General features: G+C 39.4%; 1 protein-coding gene across 14 annotated transcripts in view; it reads right to left on the bottom strand.

The window, feature by feature from the left end:
- ATP2B3 (ATPase plasma membrane Ca2+ transporting 3) overlaps nt 1–22,851 on the bottom strand; it is a 495,057-nt gene that overhangs the window by 3,451 nt on the left and 468,755 nt on the right. For 3 of the 14 annotated variants that reach the window (XM_068248348.1, XM_068248349.1, XM_068248350.1), the window contains one exon: nt 12,205–12,358. The exons of the other annotated variants lie outside the window; for them this stretch is intronic. In XM_068248348.1, the coding sequence (XP_068104449.1) occupies nt 12,205–12,358 (154 nt within the window). The remainder of the gene's footprint in view (nt 1–12,204; nt 12,359–22,851) is intronic. 14 annotated transcript variants of the gene reach the window in all.

Below are 22,851 nucleotides of genomic sequence, written 5' to 3'. Positions count from 1 at the left end.
TTACTAAGTGCCCCTAAAATGGATCATATTAACTCTTTCAGGACTGGTCGCCTAACCCCCCCTTAACAACCAGGCACTTTTCTATGGGAGAGAGGGGTGCGCGTTTGGGGGGGGGGGGGGGGGTCAGGCAGCCGGATCCTGTTGCTGGGCTTTCTGGGCTGTGTCCCCCTTTGTGGCCAGGTGCCCCCCCTTTCAGCAGCAGCTTTGACTCCCCTTCCAGGCTCCAGCAATGAGCCGCTGCAGACACCGCTGCTCTTTCCGACATCCCCGCTCGTACTGACGTTAAGTCCTGGGTCGTGGCTTGATGACGTCATGAAGCCGCGGCCCGGAACTTACGTCACAAAGAGCACAGATGCCGGCAAGAGCGGTGGTGAGCGCCGATCATCGCGGGAACGGCAGGGAGGTGAGTGGATCCTCTTCTTTCCCCCTACCACCGCAGCTGTGAAAGTGATCACTATGATCCGCCGGCGATCGTAGTGATCACGTGATCAGCAGCCATACGCGATGGCTGCTGGTCACTTAGGGGAGATGCCAGCTGTCATATGACGGCTTAATCTCCCCTCTCTGATGCACACGATCGCGTCGGGACGGTGCATTAGTGCGGACGTTGAATCAATGACCAGAACGGCAGCACCACCTGCTGGACGTAGATTCAACCTACGTCGGTCCCCAAAAGGTTAAGATACTTTCTAACACGTGTGTAAGTACAACGTGCACCCTGTGGGGCTCTGGTAACAGGAGTACGCACTATTTAAAGTGGGAATTATACAGAGGTGCTCAGTATATACAGTGATGAATCTCTACTCTACTCTACATATTGAGCACCCCTGTATAATTCTCACAGTTTGTACCTCCTATTCAGACGAAGTGGGTGGTCACTCAGATGTAAAGTGAATTTAGGGGTACACTGTATTGGACACTTTGAACAGTGCGTATACCTGTGACCAGAACCCCCACAGGATACAACTCTTGTTCACAGAGACTGGTATTGGAGGTTTGACACACACCTTGGCCACTAGGTGCATGTGTCCATACCCCTAGAGGGCCCTCTACACACTTGCTATCCATCCTTGTAGAGTATGGCTTTGTTCACATCTAAAATCGAAATAGCTGACAGCCACGTTTTGCGATTTATTTTTTTTCCCCTCCCAGCTCTTACCTGCGCGCAACGATTTTGTGTAAAGTGCTTTTCAAAGCGATTTTGCAGAGCAATTTCTTGCGTCAGGAATTGAACTCTTTGACCCAGAAAAGCATAAATACAATGTATTTATTCTTAAAACGTGAACGCAATTGCTGCACAGAGCAATTTTGTGAGCGTTTTGTGTTTTTCCTATACCTTCCATTGTAGCAAAATCGCCCTAAAAATGGTACAGGCACCACTTTGCTGAGCGGATCGGAAACGAACCGCTCAGATGTAAACACTCTCATAGGGAATCAGAACACAAGTGCTATAAGGGAGATTTTGAAAATCGCTGGCGCTTAAAAAAAACAACGCAAAACGCCCTAGGTGTGAACAAGCCCTTAAACTCTATTATTGTGTAGTGTAACAGCTGGGGTAGCTACCCCACTCTTAATTGTGATGGACTGGAGAGTAGTGATGGCCAAACATCACAATTTTGCGTTCATTAACACGTTCGCAAATTGTACTGCAAAATTCACAAACAGTAAATTTGCGATGAGCCCCCCTGACTTTAATGGAAGACAAACAGCAAAAACCTTCAGGGCTTAACTCAATTGATGTTTCCATGTACACTGCTTCAATGTTCCCTTTATGATATATTTTGTACTATAACATGGTCATGTCTGTATGTTTAATGACAAAAACAAAATTAAATAAACTTTTTGCAAACAAACAATAACCTTCAGGGCATCAATGCAGCCACAATTTTATTAAAAAAGACGTACAAAGTGTACAAAAACTCAGACAGTGGCATGGCGGAGGGGGATCAAGGCGGAAATGTTCCTCCAAAAATATGTATTTAACGCAGAGCCTTTTTTTTATGTGCAAATGCCAAAAAAGACATATAGCTATAGTTTTCAAATTAAGGTTTTTAATGGCCTCTGTGTTTACCTGCCTAAAAATTGTTATGTGCAGCCACTGTCTGAGATGCCTGAAACAATGTGTATTTATCTGCCTAAATATTCGAAATTGCAGCCACAGAGGCCTGAAAAATTGGGCAATTACCTGCCTAAAACATTGTTCTTGCAGCCACACTGAAGGCCTGAAAAATTGGGCAGCGACATACCAAATAAATGATTGATTTTCAGCCTCAGTACGAGACAGAGGCCAGAATTTCAGTTTCTGTATGAGACAGAGGCCTGTAGTAACCAGCATGCACCAGGGTAATAATATAAATGTTTTGTTTGGGTAAAGCTAATTGAAGTAGGACCAAATGAGATACTGGGTGCCGTGCTGCAGGTGATGCAGGAAAGCTGTGCCTGTGGCCAGGGCGGACATGAGGCCGGAAGTGTCATGTGCCAGGGTAATAATATTAATTTTGTTAATATAACAAAAATGTAAATGCTTTCAGCTGTGGTAATGGCAATATAATACTCTAGTACACGGTAAACACACTAACATGCAACTGGGCACAGCAGAAGTGACACCCCTTTTTATGTCAGATAACAATGAAAAAAATTAAATGCTTGATGGGTTGATGATGGCAATATAATACACTAGTGCACGGTAAACGCACAACTGGGTTTCTCACAATTTCAGCACAGTAGAAAGGACATCACTTTTTTAATGTCAGATAACGATGAAACTCTTGCAGGGGTGATGATGGCAATATAACAGACTAGTGCACTGTAACTGCAGTGACAGATGGCGTATGTTGTGGTGTATGTAAGCTACTACACCACAAACAGCAACAACAAAAATATAACAGTACGGTCAAGATCGGTCCTTAAAAAGAGTATTGAGGTAAATAAGGACTATTGTGGTAAATAATGGTGAACTGCAAGGAGCAAAGCAGCCTTAAACAGCCTATCTGCTCCTCTTAATCTGCAGCAGTAGCCAGGTGCTCCTCTCCCTACACTGACTACTGGCAGAGTGAAAATGGGATCGTGCCTTTTATGGGGGGTGGAGGAGTGGCCCAGGTGGTGATTCTGTCTGATTGGCCATCCTGCCCCATGTGACTTCAGGGTGAAGGGTCAAAGAATGGCTCTACAGAAAAGAATAGAGAAGTCACAAACGGTCTGTGGAGTGCCTGTGTAGTTCGCGTTACTCGCGAAGGGGCGAGCATCAGCAGCTCGCTGGGGACTGTTCGCTGGCAAACGTGTTCTGCCATCCCTACTGGAGAAGTAGACCCCATCTGAACATACACATAGCATATCTAGTGTACCCCCACAACATCATGTGTGGAGGGTTGTATTAGGAGGTTACCAGTATCAATGTACATATTTTATGTTCAAATCTCTAATAACGTTAACTGTTTTTATTAATTAGTGGCCTATGACGCTACTCTTCATACAAATATAGTGCTGTCCTTTCGGACCAAGTGTTGTAGATTATTTACCTGTACACAATTTGATTGTTTGTAATTGGAGTTAGGTATTTTAATGGGTGAATCACTGAACAGGCGTACATTTGATGAGATGCTACCAAGATATATACTTTTGCCTTTTTAAGTTTATGTTCTGTAACACTACTTGGGGACAAACGAGACAACTTTTTGGAAAATGATTAGTGTTGCATTTGGTAAGAACAAAAAACAATGATATTAAAGTTTGATTATGCTCACTTCCAATAAAGGAGATTGTGTTCTTTTTTAATTATTATTTACCTGACTGAATGAAAGAAAATAACACAAATGCACATCACATTTAATGAAACAATCTCAGGTAGTCAAGCAGAAGAAATTCTGTTTTTAGCAACGCCTATTTGGAGTCCAGACATCAGTTACATTGAAATACAGTGGCAAATTTTATACAGCCCGCTAAGCAATACATCTAAAAAAAAATAAATCAAAATAGTTTTGCATACAAGCATAGGCCAAAATACTTGTTTATTACTATGCAATTATCAAGCTTATTGATAAGTTCCACGATTTCCTAGTAAGTTTTATACTATTCTTTATTTTTAAGTTACAAGATACAGCAATATGATATGTGCATCTTGTTTGTAAAATAAATGTATCTTTATTTAATTCGATCATTTCAGTTTAACACTAAAAGAAAATTCTTAATGGTTCACAATTTTGTTCACAAATGTGTATTGCAAGTGTGGTCATGTCAATAAAGCTATCTTTGATTTGATTTGTGTTTACATTCTTCTATCCCTTAAACAAAATAAACAACTTCTTTGTGCATTATTGAGGTCTGAAATACATAAACAGTTTTTATTTACAATATTGGAATAAAGTGATACATATATGTATGTATATATTAACATATAATATACATATATAGATTTTTAATAATGTTAAAATAATGAATGACAGTATGAGAGACAAGACAACTAGATAGACTTTTGACATGTAGAATTATACCTTACTGAAAGTTGCTCAAAAAACATACATTCACTATATGACATCTGACAAATGCAGAAGCAGCAAAGATGCAGTGCAGTCAGAAAAGGGAAACTTAAATAGTGCATAAAAGAAACAAAAATGTGCATGAGGTTTCACAAACTTACTGTTGTCTAGCACTTTATGCCTTATTTTACAATTTAATATTAAAACTAAGTAACAAACAAATACTGGATTTAAGATTTGGCATCTGTTTTACACCCTGCAAGATATTTAAAAATAAGCTAATTTGTAAATATTTAAATTTTAAATTAGTAAGTTTTACATTTAATCTTAAATAATATTTTGTTTCAAATTTATTTTGTCTCAATGTGTCTATTTTTTAATTAGTCTACCCATTCAAAACATCTGCAGTTAGTTTTGCTCAAGACATTATTTTTTATTTTCTGCAATTAGTTTGATGCACTGTTAGTTCCTGTTAATGAAACGTTGATGCAACTTATAGTTTGAGAGTTAATAAAGTCATACCAAAGACTGGTTCATATAGTCACCCTTTTTTGCCACACACTTCTATTTGTTTTTCCCATACTGTATATAAAAAACAAGTTAAAAGCAAATTTTGAGCAGCAATAAGTAGAGGGGGAAAACATTTTAATGTATTACACTGTCTTTTTACTTATTATTATTATTGATTTATAAAGTGCTAACATATTTCGTGGCACTGACTTATGAAAACGTAACAAAAAAATCAGCTCTAAATATTAACAGAATTGTTGTCATTTTATTGATGTTTTAGAGGGAAAAATGCCTATAGTTCTCAACTGTTAATACATTTTTTACTTATGTTGACTTAACAAGTTAGGCCTTTTCTCCATGGACAGTTAAACTTTGTGCTCAGCAAACAGTAACCAGGCAGCAGTAAGCAATTACCAGGCAGCAGCAAGTAGTTTCCAGGCAGCAGTGAGCAGTTGTGAGCGTTTGAGAGGCATTTCACTGCCCATGGAAAAGAGTCCTTAAGAAGGTGCATTTTTTTCGCATTGAAGCATATACAGTTCAATGTTACTGGCTTGAATTAGTAAGTACGCTGATTTTGAGTATAGTCCACAAATGTAAATACTATCATAAATAGGGAAATTTAAAATGCATTTTGAATGAAAATTACATTTCTATAGAAAAATGTTTACAATAATTATAATTTTCAAAATGCATGTCTGATGCTATTTAATAAACATGTTTAAGAACCTGCATTTTCGCAGTGCTAGCATTTATTACCAATGATGCGAAGTACTGGTGAAACTTGAAAAATTAGAATATCGTGCAAAAATCCATTTATTTCAGTAATTCTTGAAAGCAATAAACTTGAAAGGTGAAACTAATATATGAAATAAACTCATTACATGCAAAGTGAGATATTTCAAGCCTTTATTTTGTTATAATTTAGATGATTAAGCCTTACAGCGTGTGAGAACCCCAAAATCAAAATCTCAGAACATTAGAATATTGTCAAAATGTTCGATATTCTAGGCTCAAAGTGTCAGACTCTAATTAGAAAATTAATTCAAAACACCTGCAAAGGGTTACTATTTCATATATAAGTTGCAACTTTTAAGTTAATGAATTACTGAAATAAATTGACTTTTTTGCACTCTATTCTAATTTTTTCGAGTTTTACCTGTAAATATTATTAACCACTTCACCACTGAGGGGTTTTACCCCCTGACCACCAGAGCAATTTTCACCTTTCAGCACTCCTTCCATTCATTCGTCTATAACTTTATCATTACTTATCGCAATGAAATGAACTATATCTTGTTTTTTCCGCCACCAATTAGGCTTTCTTTAGGTGGGACATTATGCCAAGAATTATTTTTTTCTAAATGTGTTTTAATGGGAAAATAGGAAAAATGTGGGGAAAAAAAAATTATTTTTCAGTTTTCGGCCATTATAGTTTTTAAATAATGCATGCTACTGTAATTAAAACCCATGAAATTTATGTGCCCTTTTGTCCCGGTTATAAAACCGTTTAAATTATGTCCCTATCACAATGTTTGGCGCCAATATTTCATTTGGAAATAAAGGTGCATTTTTTTCAGTTTTGCGTCCATCCCTAATTACAAGCCCATAGTTTATAAAGTAACAGTGTTATACCCTCTTGACTTAAATATTTAAAAAGTTCAGTCCCTAAGGTAACTAATTATGTATTTTTTTTAATTGTAAATTTTTGAATTTTTTTTTAATTACAAAAAAAAAAAAAATGGGGAGTGTGGGAGGTAATGAGTTAATTTTTTGTGTAAAAGTCATTTATTTGTATGTGAAAAATGTGTAGGGTGTAGTTTACTATTTGGCCACAAGATGGCCACAGTAACTTTTTGCTTTATTGCGACCTCCAAGCCTCCTTCCGGAAGCTTGGAGGAAGAATAAGGAGGCTGGACACGTGAGTTTCTTCTCACAATGATCGCGCTGCCCATAGGAGAGCAGCGGGTCATTGTGGGGCTTAGATCAACGAACGGGAATGGATTTTCCCGTTCATTGATCTCCGGGCGAGCGGGCGGCGGCGGTTTTACTAGCGGCGGGCGGCGTGTTTACGAGCGGGAGCGCGGACAGCGTCGGGAACGCGGAAAGTACGTGTTTCTCCGTCCCTGGTTTTTAAAGGATGGAAAAAGGGGCGGAGAAATACGTACGCGCGGGGGTAAAGTGGTTAAAATGATTATGTATTCATGCTTTACTTAAGTATGGTTAAATGTTCTAAAATGAGGTGACTATCAGTAATAATGAAAATACTGATTTTAGTTCTGTTTAACAATACTGGCATATTACAGCAAATATTTGCATAAATAAATGCCTCATCACTAGGTCTGTTCATACACTTTGTGTGCTGAGGAACTTCGAAGACTTCATCAGATATGGTAAGCAGAGCAGACCCACAGTTTACAATAAGAGAGATATGAAAGAAACAGATTTGTGACATATGCATCAGCACACACTGCATTAAGTATACAGAATAACTGTATACATACAGAATAACAAGTTATATTGTAGCTGATAGAAGTGACATGCCAGTATTGTGAAAAGGAGTTAAAGCGGAATATAACCCTGCATTTCAACTTTGCTCTAAAACATTATTTACAGTATATTATATGCAACCAGCATTTTTTTTTTTACTAGACCAGCATTGGAAGGGTTACACAGGGCTTTAAAGTTCCTTTAGATTTCTGCAGACGTATCCGAAGCTGAAATAGATACATTTTGTTTACATAATGTATCTAAGTGTTAAATGTGACTCATCTCTCTCACTGAGAAGGAGCTTGGAGGACAGCCAAAGAGTGTGTAACATTTATCAATAGATACATATAACTAAATAGAATGTAACACTCTGAACTTCTGCATATCTCTCCAGGACCTTTAAACCTCTGTGTTTAACCCTTCCAATGCTGGTCTAGTAAAAAAAATGCTTTTTGCATATAATATGCTGTAAATAATATTTTAGAGCAAAGTTGAAATGCAGGGTTATATTCCGCTTTAAATAAGGTAATGCAAGTATATTGCATTAATCAGTGTCCGTATTTTAAGTCATTTTGAGGGCATTTAAGCATAGGTACACTACTAGGAACACTATTATTATTAAACTGACATTGATTTTCTAGTGTTACTGGTCTTCTTTCTGCAACTATTTCATTGCTGACGTACAGTGCATTAATAAAATCAACGAATAATAGAAATTAAGTAATTTGTCCACCTTTATTAATTATATTATTTACTTTTTGAGCATCCTTCCTTTTTGAAACTTCTAATTTTTGTAACTGTTGTTAAATTTAAAAATGTGAATAATATGTTTATGTATAAAATTATAGTATCCAATATGTATATTATGTGTAATATGTTTTTCAAGGAAACAATTTATAATCGTTTAAAATCGTAATTAACTAAGTTCTGGATAACTTTTGACACTACAGCTTTTCTTCAGAGTACTTTACGGATGAAGATAAATTACAACTGGAATGCCAAAAGTTAGCAGTATTGATCACTTAAGTAAAGAACAGAAATGGGTATCACTGTATTCCAAGAAAACATGCCACTTAAAAATAAAAATAAAAAGATGATTAGCTGTTTGAATCAAGAGCAGCTGTGCACAGCATGAAGAGCCAATGGATGTTATAAATGAAAAGTTAAGATGACATAATGTGAAATCAAAATAAAGCTTTTCTGAATGGTGAAAATGCACCCATGCTGCACTTGAGTCCCAAGGAAAGGGAAAATAGGAAGGAAAAAAATATCAAGAATTTTTTTTAATGACTGTGTTCAGCGTGACTTGTAATTATGAAACACCAAGAGGAGACTCAACCCACACAGTGACATAGCCTTGACTGCATGGAGGTGGAGCTCCAATTCAATCATGCATACTTGGCACAGTAAACATTCGAGTATTAAAGCCCATCATTGCCATATAAAGGGACCAGCTTTACTGACTAGCATTTTGTGAAAAAGGATTGGCGCATGCGAGGATGTTTTATATTCTTCCATGCCTCAGTAAGGGAAGAAATGGAGAAAATAAGGTAAGGGTTTCGGGAAAAAGCCAATGCAACACAAAGTGGAAAACACCTGGAATTGGCAAATAAGTGATGCTTATGGGAGTAATGGAAGGCTACAAGCATGACTTTTCTTTGTTTGATTATTTGTGAATGTATGTCTTTAGATCGAGAATCTTCTTAACACTTCAATAACCCCTTTTTAAATTTCCTTTTTTTCTAAACTGGGTATATTTGTGTTAAATCCCCCAGATGAGTTATAATGGTAAATCTTTGCACTAATTAACCAACTGAGCAATAGCACTAATCCAAAGCATTACCAACATTGTGAATGGGATTAAATAATATTAAACCTAGAATACACATTTTTCAACTATTTTATGGTTAATACAGATTAAGGATTAATCACTTAGTCAATTATACAAAAATGTCAAATTTAACTTGACATTGATTGCTCTTTTTGAAACACTGTAGCAATCTATTGACTTGATCTGATAAGTGCTATATGTTCACTGTATTTGGTATCGATTTCATACCATTAAGGGGTTGTTTTATCTGGAATTTCAGATGCCGAATATGTCTTGAGGTAAACAAATGTATTTTGATGTGCTATGTTATGAAAGCCTTTTGTAACTAAAAACTGATTGTGTGTTGATGATGTAAAAAGGTAAACAAGCTAAAGGAATAAACTGTGTTCAATGATGAAAATTAGCAAAACAAATAAAAAAAACCCTTAAACAGTTATTGTAGAAAAGATTCCCACTAGAGTAAATCCGAGTCCGCCAATCCATGTGATAACTGAAAATCTGAGAGAGAAAAAGCTTGCTATTGTGCTGTAAAACTTGATAATGAAAGGCAAAGAGAGTTGGAGCCCTTGGTAAAGGTTTCATTTCAGGCTTTACTCTAAAATGTAAATGTATTGTGACATTTTGTAGGCTACTCACAAGTTCTGCTTTTTTCTTTTGTGGAAGTATTAATTTACTTTACTCCGAATCATTAGTACTAAAGTGAGATTTTTTAGTTTAAATAAGAAAAGTAGTGATTTTTTAAAGGACTATATCATGGAGAGACTTAATAAGGAAAAAAAATCAGCATCTTTATATTCTAACTGTAGTATTCAAGAGGTATTTAAAATATATGTTCTTTAGAATGAGAAATAAATAATGTCCTAAACTAAGGAAAATGCGTAGTCATTTTCCAGTGAAATATTGGCTCTGTCCAACAGTAGCTTTGTCATTTTTTTTTTTAGACAGATGCCAATGCATCTTTTGGGACAGTTGGTTACAGTAAACAAATTGTGATGTTGTCCATTTTAGGTCTTACTGCAAGATTTACAATATGCCACCCTAATGCTCTTATAGTAACTGAGATTTCTGATTGAGATTTGAAAAACGTTTTTTTTTCAGGTGGCGAATAATATTAAAAAAAAATAAATCACTCCTTTGCATACAAAATAAATACAGTAATCATTATTATTATTTTTTTAAATGATAGGTTGATTCAAGCACATGACTATTAAAGCAGGCACAATAAACATGGTGTTATAGACTGTGAATTAATTTTGGTATATAATTTGGCAATTTAAAAAAAATGGCCAAATCTATAAAAATGCCTGAAATGATAGCTTAGCAAAGGCTCAATTGCACAAGATGGCTTTCCAGGGTATCCTGATGGGAAAGAAAGTGTTGTTAATGGTTTTCTGTAGATGTGGACATTCAGTGCTGTTCTTTGCAAGAAGGAAATAGGCTTCCTATGCTGCAAAAGCAAGAAAGAATGAGGTAATGTTTATATATCATCTTAAATTTTGGGCCCATACTCGAAGGTTTACTCTTTTCAGTACTTTTTAAAAATATTTTGCCATATTCTCTTTTTGTGATGCTTTTATGCAGTGTTACAATGTTATGACTGAAACACTGTATATATCTTACCATGTTTAAACTGTCTCCTGTATAAAATTGTTATGTCCACTAGAATAAAACAATGAACTTTCATGTGCACAAAGCACTTCATGCAAAAAAAAGGTCATTTGATGTGTTGCAACCATTTGACACTATTTTTTAATACGAAATAAATTATTAATATGAGAAACATATTTTTTTTCTCATTATACCCAAATTTGAATGGAATCGGTAAAGATTGTATTGTGGCATTTTCCTCTTCCATGTATACGAAGGAAAAAAACAAATATTAAAACTGCAGTACAAGAGAAAATTAATCCGCTTTAACTAATAATGCATAAATATTAATATTATGTAAAGGGCAAAATAAAGAATATAAAATCGTACAGATACTTTAATGGCAAGTGCTATGCCAATGCCAGATCAAACATTAACTGTATTATTTTTTCAGCTTACAATAAACAAATTAACAAAGGTTTTTATTGTTAGAAAAAGATGTAATAAAAAGGGAAAATAATTTACATGTAGGTTTTGTTTTCTTCTAGAATAGTAAATGTAAATATTAATATCTAAACCATTTTTAAAACATTACTCCAGTTTTTAAGTTGCAAAATGATGCTATATTTCAATTTCCGAACGGTGGCTATACGTATTGAAAGATAATGTAAAATAAATCTGCCACGCCCTTCCGGAAGGGGGCAGTTAGGAGAAACTTGGTGATGCAACATCACACTATGCTCAACTCCACAAGTACAGAAATGGTCTAGTTTGACAACTCTACACTACATTCTGCCCATAGTATTTCAGGAGGAAAGATGTATATATATATATATATATATATATATATATATATATATATATATATATATTTGTATATTTAAACAAAAATAATGTTTATAGGTTATATGATGTGTTACACTGGTATTTTAATGTGAAATACAATTTCATTAATGTTATCTGGTACTACAGGTTTAATATAAAGATTAAAATTAAAAATGGGCAACAGCTATTGTTGCAGATAGCAAACTCAGCCAAAAAAGGTAAAATAAACCCATTGCAAACAAAACAAAGCTAGATAAGGTATCAAATAGAAGCATGGCACACTATGCACACCAAATACTTAAGAATAAAGGAGAATATGGCTTTAGAAATTATATACCACCTTCACTGAAAAAGACTAGACAAAGCAATAAATAAAGAAAAAAATCACGGTGAGCAGAAAATGCAAGACTGCAAAAAAGAGGATAAAATAACTTGTAGAAAGGTGGGTTTTAGAATGTTACTGATGAGCAGTAAGGAAATCACACTCACTCCCAGCAGTGCTGGTGGCATTGGCAGCAGAGAGAATTACATGAGTGGGAGTAGAAATATTTGTTACATCATGGAGTTGGCTGAGGACCGAGGAACGCCGACGCACAGCACCCTGAAATGAACCGCTTCTCTTGAAGGTACTCACTACCTCCATCTGTAGGAGAGAAAATGACATAGTGTTTTTTTTTTTCTTTTTTATTGTTTTCATTTCAAATGTTCCTTTGGGAAAAGTTAGAAAACACCAGTGAGAGGAACTCCATCCAAATTAAAAATTATGGCTTTGGTTGGCATTCTGTAGGTTACTTTCACCCTTGGCTACATTAGCCTTGTGATTTATCAGTCTCCCATGGTTACTGCCTTCTACTTGTCTAACATACTTTGAGCCTGATTTACTAAGGTATCCCTGGGATTGACAGAAACGAAAATCAGTTGTTATCTCCATGGATTTCTGCCCTGGAGATCCATTAGTAAATTAGGCCCCTGGTGTAAACAACAATACCTTTGTAACACAGCAGAGAAAAGCACTATTCACACAGAATCCTAAGAACAGCATAACCAAGATAACATTTTTATATTACATTGAACCCGTTTCACATTTAAAGTGAATGGGAACCGCATTAAAAAAATGAGACAGATACTTACCCAAGGAGAGGGAAGGCTCTGGGTCCTATAGAGCCTTCCGGGTCCTCTCCTGGTCCCGTCATTCCGATGCTGGCTTGCCCGGTAGCAGTATTTGACTAATTTAGTCAAATACTGCTTTACCCGGCCAAAGGAGGCCTCAGAAGTCTTCACGGAGCCAGAGTGCCCCTGAAGAAGGGCTCCCCTGTACTGCGCCTGCGCAAGCACGCTTTCTTGCACGCTCACGCCTGTGCAGTATGGATCCGCACGTCTTCGGGAGGACACGGCTCCTGAAGATTGAAATGGAAGGGGGGGAGCCAGCACAGGATAGAGAGCACAGAGAGAGGAGACGGAAGGCTGTATACAACCCAGAGCCTTCCCTCTCCTTAGGTAAGTATTTGCTTCATTTTTTTTAATGCGGTTCCCATTCACTTTAACACTATTTTTGAAGGCAACTCTTTTGTTGGTAATAAATGATTGCCACCTTTTTTAATTATGTATTTTTTAAAGAAAGCCTGAAGCCTTCCCAAAACACTGTTTTTACTTCACAACCTTATTAAGCATGAATGCCCTTCCTGAAACGTTGTGCGGCGTCTCAGGTAAGGCATTCATGCTTAACAGGATTGTGAAGTAAAAACAGTGATTTGGGGAGGCTTCAGACTCTCTTTAACAATCAGTTTTTAAAGCAGTCTATAATCAATAAAACAAATATATAACTTAATTGATGTAGCTTTTGTAATGAAATTTCACATATGAACAACTACATTTTTATATGCAGCCTGTATGCACTGGACCCTGTCTATAGTCTAAAATCCCTCCAATCTGTCAGATTATACAAAGACATGAAAACTGGGCCCTAATTCAATTCCTACATTTTCTCCTAGGAGATCATTTTTTAATTTCATCTTCAAAATTAAAATACTTTTCGGCACTTTGCTACTGAAAAAGTACCAATGTAGGTAAAAAAATAAGTCAAAATTATTCTGAGTATTTCCTTGTTTGTGGGTGACTAAAAAAATGTTTTTTTTTCCTTAGATACGGTGTGAAAATATCACTTAGGAGAAAAAGTGAATTGAATAATTGAGCCCGGGAGTGTTTCAGATGCAGCAGTAAATATCATACAATGGCATATTGTAATCTACTTGTATTTATATAATACAATACTGTCATACAATTTACCAATAATCAGCACTACATTAAATAACAAGATTAAAGGACCAATATCACGAAGAACTATAAAATTTAAAATACATGTGTACACATCCATATAGGTTGCACCAACAGGACTTGGACTAGTAGATCTCTTAATGGAGGATTCACAAGTTTCCGTCATACTATTAAAATAAACACTGTGGAAAGGACCTATAAAGATATGTCAGCCAGCCTGCCTAATCGTGTGCACATTATTCAGGCAATTTGTTAGGCCGTGCCACTTCTGTCCAGGGAATACTTTTGAAAATAAAGGACATTCTGTGAATCACCCATGAGGAGATGGTCGATAATAGATTCTGAGCTGTTAGAAGAATACTACCTACTGCAAATGACAGGAAGAAAAAACTTTTTTAAAGTGCATTTTACCCTCAGACAAATGTACCTTATATGTTTGTTTACACATGTATTAATATTATACGTTCTTTTTATAGTTTATTAAATGATACCGTTTTTTCGTGATGGTAGTGCTTTAAATTTGGTTCCAAGAAAGGCACAGTAGTTATTTAAATAATATACATCATAATGTCAGAATAAGCAGCACACAGATAATACTGGACATACAACGGGTTTAAGACTAATATATCTTAAAGAGTACCAGAGATGACATGTGACATGATGAAATAGACATGTGCATATACAGTGGCAAGCATACAGACTTGTTGTGCTGTGCGGCTTTTCTTTTTTTCCTGCCTGAAAGAGTTTATAATTAGCTATGGAACTGACCGTTTTTCTTCAGTCAGGACCCAGTCAGCTGACTGTTAACAAATTACAGCTATATAACACATTCCTATGCAAATACCTGGGCTTTTTACTATGAGAGAAAAGATAAAAAAGGTTGCTAGTTCATGTATTTTCACTCTGGGATTCTTGAGATACTGCAATTGAGCAGACACTATGAAATATTAAATCTGCTTTGTAAATGTTTATAAATAAAATAAAACCTTGAGATATATAAAAGAATCATTTTTAGAAGTAGAAGGACAGATCCAATTGTTTATCTCATTAGTTCATTTTCATCTCTGGTTCACTTTAAGTAGACTACTGGCACAATGAAGTAGAACAGGTAACAAACCACAGTGACCAGTTAACTATGACAGACAGTATAATGTACAGTTCAATGTGTTTTAAGTCCTATTTCTGGAAAATATTTTTATTTTTGGATAGGGTGATAAGGAGTTTCAAACTCACTTTTTATTGTTCTTCTTTCACCCCAGCTGCAATCATTCCCATCACATCCTGGCAGGATATGAAGTGGGAACATTTCAAGAGTGACAGAGACAACAAATAAAATACTCTTTGTACAGAATGAAAGTTTGAGTATCTGACTAGTTTTTAACGCCACTTTTCCTGTCCATGGGACTACCATTTTGTAGCTTGGGCTAGCCGCTGGGAGCTCTATGCAGAGTATAGCGTGCAGCGGGCGTTTTTACTCCCCACCCAGGGGATCCAGAAGTCGGTAGCCATTCTCTTTCCTGTCCTCAAAGGCTCTGAATCTCTCTGGTGAGATCGCCATCATTGATCTCACCACAGAGTTAAAGCGCCACCTAGAGGACGTAAGAAAAATTGCAACGCTGGAGCCCAGAGAGATGAGTGAGAGCAGAGACTGCTGCCTGCGTTCTGGCAGCATGTTTTTTTTCCTGATTTTAGGGGCTGAAACCCTTTAAAAAGACCCTAAAATCCAGAAATAATCATGCTGGGGGTTAATGCCACAAAACTCCATTGATGTCCCAGGGACATTAAGTGGGAGATATTCTCTCTAGTGGAGACACCCAAAGCAATAAAACCATTAAGCACACTACTCTCTAGATCAGGGAAGGGAACCTATGGCTTGGGAGCCAGATGTGGCTCTTTGGATGGCTGCATCTGGCTCACAGACAAATCAGTAGAGGTTGATTCACTAAGCCACATTGCTTAAGCAGCACAGCTTAGTGTGGCAGCCCAAGTAACATTTTCAAAGTAGGCACGCTACTGCTGTAGCATGCACTACTAACTTACTTGCGTTACACCAAAACAAACAGCTGTTCCAATTGTCCTACTCTGGGCCCTGTCAGATCCAATCACTTTGTAGGATGAGATTCCTGCACTTTGGCCCAATAGGCTGCCTGTGAATTGACAGGCAGCCTATTGGGCCAATCAAAGTGCAGGGATCTCATCCTACAAAGTGAATAAACCTCCAAGTCAGCTAGCTAATTGTACAAGCTGTTAGTTGGTATTTCTCCTGTCCAGCTCTCGGGGAAATTGTTGATATTGCCGAAGCCCAAGAAAAGCTGAACACGTGTCTGACACTTCTGCTGCCTGGCGGATCAACAGTATACACATCACCATGGCAACAGGGAAGTGTTGCACATGCGCACAATCCCAGTTTGAAAAATATTGTATAGCTCTCACGGAAATACATTTTAAAATATGTGGCGTTTATGGCTCTCTCAGACAAAAAGGTTCCTGACCCCTGCTTTAGATTGTAAACTCAGAAGGGCAGGGTCCTTCCCCTAGAGTGACTTGTTTCTGCTGTACTAAGTCTATCAAATGAACATGACCCTATATTGCTAGATGTTTTACACCACACAAGAACCATTTATGTATCTTGTCCTTCTGTTGCTGGATTGTGCTCAGCTGGTTTGTATGTATGCATGGTCCACGCCATTATCGGTTTTGTATTCTGTATAGCACCACAGAAAATGTTGACACTATATACATAAAAAAACAATAATATAAAAAAAATAATGATTGTGACTCCCTTTCTTTTGACCAATTTTAATACTATTACATTTTTATGCTGATTATTAATAAATTAGTAAGTTATGTACAGAACAGTATTAATACCCTTAAGTGTGATTTAACACCTAAAACTAATCTACTAGGTACATAAAATATCAATTGAAAGCATTCCCTGTGTGTAAAAATGTTTACTTTCAATGCAGTACAGTATTTATTGCTGGCCATAATAAGCTCTTTCCTGGTCTCTCCACTTTGCTCCCCCTCCCCTCTCCTGCTGAATAGCCGTGGCAATGGCTGAGTCACATCAGGAGCGGAATGCCCAGGCAGAGAGCTTCTAGATGGCAATGATTACATTTGCCAATTAGCGGAGATAAGCAGAGCAGTACAAACTTTTACTGCTCTCTGCAATGAAAGTAAATGTTTTTATAAATGGAAAGCTTTTGATTGGTCCATTTTTCAGAAGAAAACTTAGGAGGAAAAAGTGGGAAAAAGTGAATTAAATAAGGGCCATAAAGCATTGATGTTGTCATGTGTATTTTTAAAAACATGAAAACATGACTTTATGCTCAGTAACAGTATCATGTGGATGCCATGTAGGTTGCTCCCAATTTATACATACATTCTCCTTAGAATTTCAAAGTACTATAACAGCTATATATATATATATATATATATATATATATATATATATATATATATATATATATAAGCACTTATTACTACAAAATACATTTTCTAAATTATTTTTATTTAGAAAATACTACATTTCATGAATTTTAATCTAATATTTTTTGGCGCTCCACCTGCATGGTCGACTGTTCAGGTTTATAAGCACAAGAAAGGTCTAATTTGCAGTAATGCAGTTAAAAAAAGTGTATAGTTCCACCGATCACATTGGGTCCAAGTAATCATTCACCAATCAAATCAAGTAATCCGTCTGAGGACTTTGCTCTTTTCTCTCAAAACCTTGAGACGTAGAGGTGCAGGTGTAGCACCAAAAAGTTTGTTTACGGATATATACAAGATAAATATAATAAAACAGATGTACTAAATATTTTACCTGATATGGTTTAGATTACTAAAAGTTATATTGTCTTTTTCGTTGTTGCTCGTTAGAATCACCATGGGCCTTTGGGATATAAGACTAATGCTGCATACACACTTGAGATAAAAGTCTATGGAAAAGGCAAGATCACAGACAAATTTTACCCCCTTCCATGTAGTATGAGAGCCATACCTACACAGTCTATTCTATGGAGCTGCACTCCCCATCAGATAAAATCTTTGCAAGATGCTGCACACAAAGATGCTGTACACATTCAAAAGATCAGTATCTGCAAAAGATCTGTTCCTGCAAAATGCATTCATAGTGTATGATATCTGCAGATCCTCATACACACCTTGTTTAACAGACAATCATCTGCAGATCATCTGCAGATCAGATCCACCAGGATGGATTTTCATATGATTGCCAGATATGCAGATGAAGTCTGTTAAACAAGGTGTGTATGAGGATCTGCAGATCTCATAGACTATGAATGCATTTTGCAGGAATGGATCTTTTGCAGGAAGAGATCTTTTGCAGATAATGATCTTTTGAATGTGTACGGGCATCTTTGTGTGCAGCATCTTGCAAAGATTTTATCTGATGGGGAGTGCAGCTCCATAGAATAGACTGTGAAGGTATGGCTCTCATACTACATGGAAGGGGGTAAAATTGGTCTGTGATCAGAGGTGGCCTTAGAGTACGCGGGGCCTGGGGCGAGTGTCATATGCGGGGCCTAGAGATATATGCTGTGGATACACACGTTGTGGAAGCACACACTCTGTATAGGTTAGATAGGTAGGTGCCTCCAGTATAGGTTAGATAGGTAGGTGCCCCGCAGTATAGATTAGATAGGTAGGTGCCCTGCAGTATAGATTAGATAGGTGCCTGCAGTATTGACTAGACAGGTAGGTACCCTGCAGTATAGATTAGATAGGAAGGTGCCTGCCAGAGCAGGGACAAGGTCCTCCAGCACCCAAGGCTGAGACACCAAAGTGCGCCCCTCCATCCCTCCCACCCCAGCTGTCACACACTGATTGCTATTAGACTAAGAGGGCCACAGGGCCCACAACCTCCCCAACACCTTAATATCTAGGTATCTGGCTTGCAGTCACTGCTATGTATCCCGTTTTCTTATTTATTTCTGCTTCATACACAATTAGGTATGACAGCTGAATGAATTGTGCTTTTACACTGTATTGTAAATGGACGGCGCTGCAGGAAGGGACGTCAGTGGAGCGCACGCTGGATCGAGCGAGGAAGAGGTGAGTCCTCCCCGCCCACTGCCTCTTACGAGTTGCGCTAGTTCGGATGTATTTAAGGCTGGAGGGGAGCGGAGGACGGGGACCCAGGCGAGGGAGGGGGGGTCCGACCCCCCTCCCCGCCGCTAGGCCCAATACCCCCGCCCTGCCCGCTACCCCTCTAGCTCGGCGGGGGGGGGGGGCGGCAGCAATAATTTTTTTTAAAATTTGCCTCAGGCGGCAAAAAGTCTAGGGCCGGCCCTGAGTGTAACGCACCACAAACAGCTGTTTGTGTAGTGACGGCCATGCTGGACTGGTGGCACCATGGCAAGAGTGCAGGTGATAGCGGTTTTCAAGCCCATATGGTCGTCGGGCTGAGGTAGAACAGTGACTGATAGAACAACAGTGACTGTCCAGCTGATCGAATTTGGTTTGTCCACAATGAAGCAACAACCTTATTATCTTGGGTGTGCCTCCCCCCCCCCCCCCCGACACACTCATAAAGCAAGCGGTCATTGCTTCACTGTGATATGCAAGCCCCTTCACCGTGGCAAGGTAACGATCATGAAGGGGAATTGACACATGTACATGCCTTTTGTTTTGTTATTGCAGCTGCAGCCAGAAAATTTAGGCAGGCATGTACACACACCAGGGTTGCCAAGCGTTCGTCAAAAGACGGACTGTCCGTACAAAAGCGCTTAAAATACAGCTGTCCGTACTGCCCGTATTTCATGGGCAGTCGTCCGTCCAAATACGCACTAATTCTGCAAATCTTTTCTGTGCATGCGCATTTCGCCATACACGCTCTATTTCCTCCCTCCCTCAGCCAGTCCCTCCTCCTCCCCGGGTTCCTTCCAATAAGAGAACGTCTTTTTGGAGCTGGCGCCACTCGCTGCCCAATAGGAGAGATGCAGGCAGCCGGCCCAGCCCAGCCAGCACAGTGAGTCACAAGAGGAGGACGGCGAGTGAAATCACTGTCACGGCTGGTCGGAGCGGAGGTCGCAGCCACACTGCCGCAGGTCAGCGCCACAGCCAGCATCCAGCAAGCAGCTGAGCAGCCCTGAGTCCAGACTGATTTGAGCCCAGCAGCCACCACCGCCCGCCAGAAGGGAAACAAACAGCCGGCCCAGCACACTCTGTGAGTCTGAGAGAGAGAGGCACCGCGCCATATAGTAGTGTGTGTGAGCTCAGCTTAGCTGCCTACTGTGCAGAGTGCCCTGCAGACCGAGTGAGAGGCGACTGGCGAGTCTGTGAGGTGTGTGTGAGCTCAGGTGACCGTGAGGGGACAGTCAGTGAATGGAGAACCTGGGAGTGGGAAGGGACTGGAGTGGGGGTCCTGGGGGAGACTTAGAGTTGGGGGAGCTGTGCTGTCCCTGTGGAGGGGGAGTTGGGGACTTGTCGTCCTGTCTGTAGTGATCATGGCGTGCCAATTGTATTGTAGTCCTGCTGCACATCATCTGACAGCATGCTGCCTAAGTGCCTGGGACTTGTAGTGCACTGCCCCCTCTTCTACTGACATTGCAATGCATGCTGGGAGTCTGGGACTTTTAGTGCTCTTCAGACAGAGCATGCTGGGACTCTGGGTCTGGGACTTGCACTGCAGTGTCCCCCTGTCATCTGCTACTGACAAAGCATGCTGGGACTTGTTGTACCCTCATATCATCTTTTAGTGACAGTCAGAGCAAGAGCATGCTTTCACCTGCTGCCAGCCAGAGAGAGAGAGAGGCCAATCAGCAGCATTCCATGGCCAAGCGAGTGTGGGTGTTGGTGAGTCTGAGAGTCAGTCAGTTTGGTCACTGGTGGGGATGCTGGGTCCCCCCTCCCTACCCTAAGTACCTGACTGTTACTAGTGCCACTGCCTGGCTGCCTGCCAGCCAGGCCCACTGCCACAAGGAGTCTCAGACTTAGAAAGGCTACCAATGGGGTACCATGCTTGGTAAACTTAAAGTATACCAGAGATGAGACATACTTACCTTTTTATACATACCTCCTGGAGCTTGCTCCAGCCCCATGCGCACGGATCGCCCCATGCTCCCACGCCGCTGTCCTCCACTGCCTGCAGCAGCTCTGGTACTGGGTCCCGTAACTTCCTCCAGTTGCTACCAGTCTGAGGCTATTTACGTTACGTATTTCTCCAGCTCCCGCTGGAGAGATACGTAGAGGGTGCACTTCTCTTGTGCAGACTGGCTGTGACAGGAGGAAGTTACAGGACCCAGTACTGGCGGTGGGAGCGAGCGATCTGGGCCCATGGGTCTGGAGCAATCCCCAGGTATGTATAAAAGGTAAGTATGTCTTATCTCTGGTTTACTTACTTACATAACTGCTGCAGAACCTCTTAGAGGACATGGAAATGTATTTATTTAGCAATGGTTTACACTTAAAGAGGAACTTCAGTGAACATAATGTAATAAAAAAGTGCTTCATTTTTACAATTGTGTATAAATGATTTAGTCAGTGTTTGCTCATTGTAAAATCTTTCCTCTCCCTGATTTACATTCTGACATTTATCACATGGTGACAATTTTACTGCTGGCAGGTGATGTCAGTGCAGTGGAAGGAGATGCTGCTTGCATTTTGGCAGTTGGATATAGCTGTTATTTCCCACAATGCAGCAAGACTCCCGCAGTGTGATGTCAGACCCATGGTACTGACATCACACTGTGGGAGGGGTTTCATTACAATATCAGCCATTCAGAGTCCTCTGATAATCCGTTTGGGAAAAGGAAAAGATTTCTCATGGGGAAGAGGGTATCGTATCAGCTACTGATTGGGATGAAGGTCAATTCTCTCCTCCTCGAAATCACAAGAAGTTCCCCAAAAAGCCCGCTACTGACTCCGCCCCGTGACTCCACCCCTGTCCGTCCCAAACTTGGGGTGTCCAGATTTTTTGACCATTTTGTCCAGCAAAAATAAGAAATTGGGTTGGCAACCCTGACACCCACCAGAAAAAAATTGTTATAGGTTTTATTAGCGGCCACTGCTAGCAGCGGCCTTAAAAATTCAGGAATCCGCCTGGAGTCCTGGACCCTGTTGGTGGTGGCGGAGAAGGCAGTCAAGCGGCCTGCAGGCAGAGATGCTGTGTGGGGACTGGGGACCGACTTAGTCTTGGAGCAGGCAGTCACATAGCGTGCAGGCAGAGATGCTGTGTGCGGGGACTGACAGTCTTCGGGCGGGCAGTAGCCCTCCGGGATCCATGCCTCATTCATTTTGATAAAGGTGAGGTACTGAACACTTTTTTGACCTAGGTGACTTCTCTTCTCAGTGACAATGCCTTCAGCTGCGTTGAAGGTTCTTTCTAGGACACTTGAGGTTAGGCAAGCCAGAAGTTGGATGGCAAATTGTGACAGCTCTGGCCACAGGTCAAGCCTGCGCACCCAGTAGTCCAGGGGTTCATCAATGCTCAGACTGTTGATGGTTTTTTCTCTACCATTGTTAAAGAAAGCGTATGGCCGGGGAATTGACGCAGATGTAGAGGGTCAAAGTTTAGCCTAATGATGTAGTATAGGGGACGGGTCGAAATCGCATATAGTTCGCGGTTCACAACAAACGTGAACCACCGATGTCCGCACGAATCGGTTCCCCGGCAAACCGTTCGGGCCATCTCTAGCCCAGAACAGTTCCTTGATTTATATCAATTGACTGAAAATTTCTGGTAGTATAAGGGCAACTAGTACAACTGGACAAATATGCAATTCACTTTTTTCCCTAAATTTTCTCCTACAAGATAATTTTTCATCTTCTGTTTAACCTCTTGACGATCAGCTAACGCCGATTGGCGTAAACTGGTCTTCTGCGGTTTACCATGGAGCGGCC

This window comes from Hyperolius riggenbachi, chromosome 8 (assembly GCF_040937935.1).
Source record: "Hyperolius riggenbachi isolate aHypRig1 chromosome 8, aHypRig1.pri, whole genome shotgun sequence".
Lineage (NCBI taxonomy): Eukaryota > Metazoa > Chordata > Amphibia > Anura > Hyperoliidae > Hyperolius > Hyperolius riggenbachi.
This window is presented reverse-complemented; position numbering and strand designations above follow the sequence as displayed.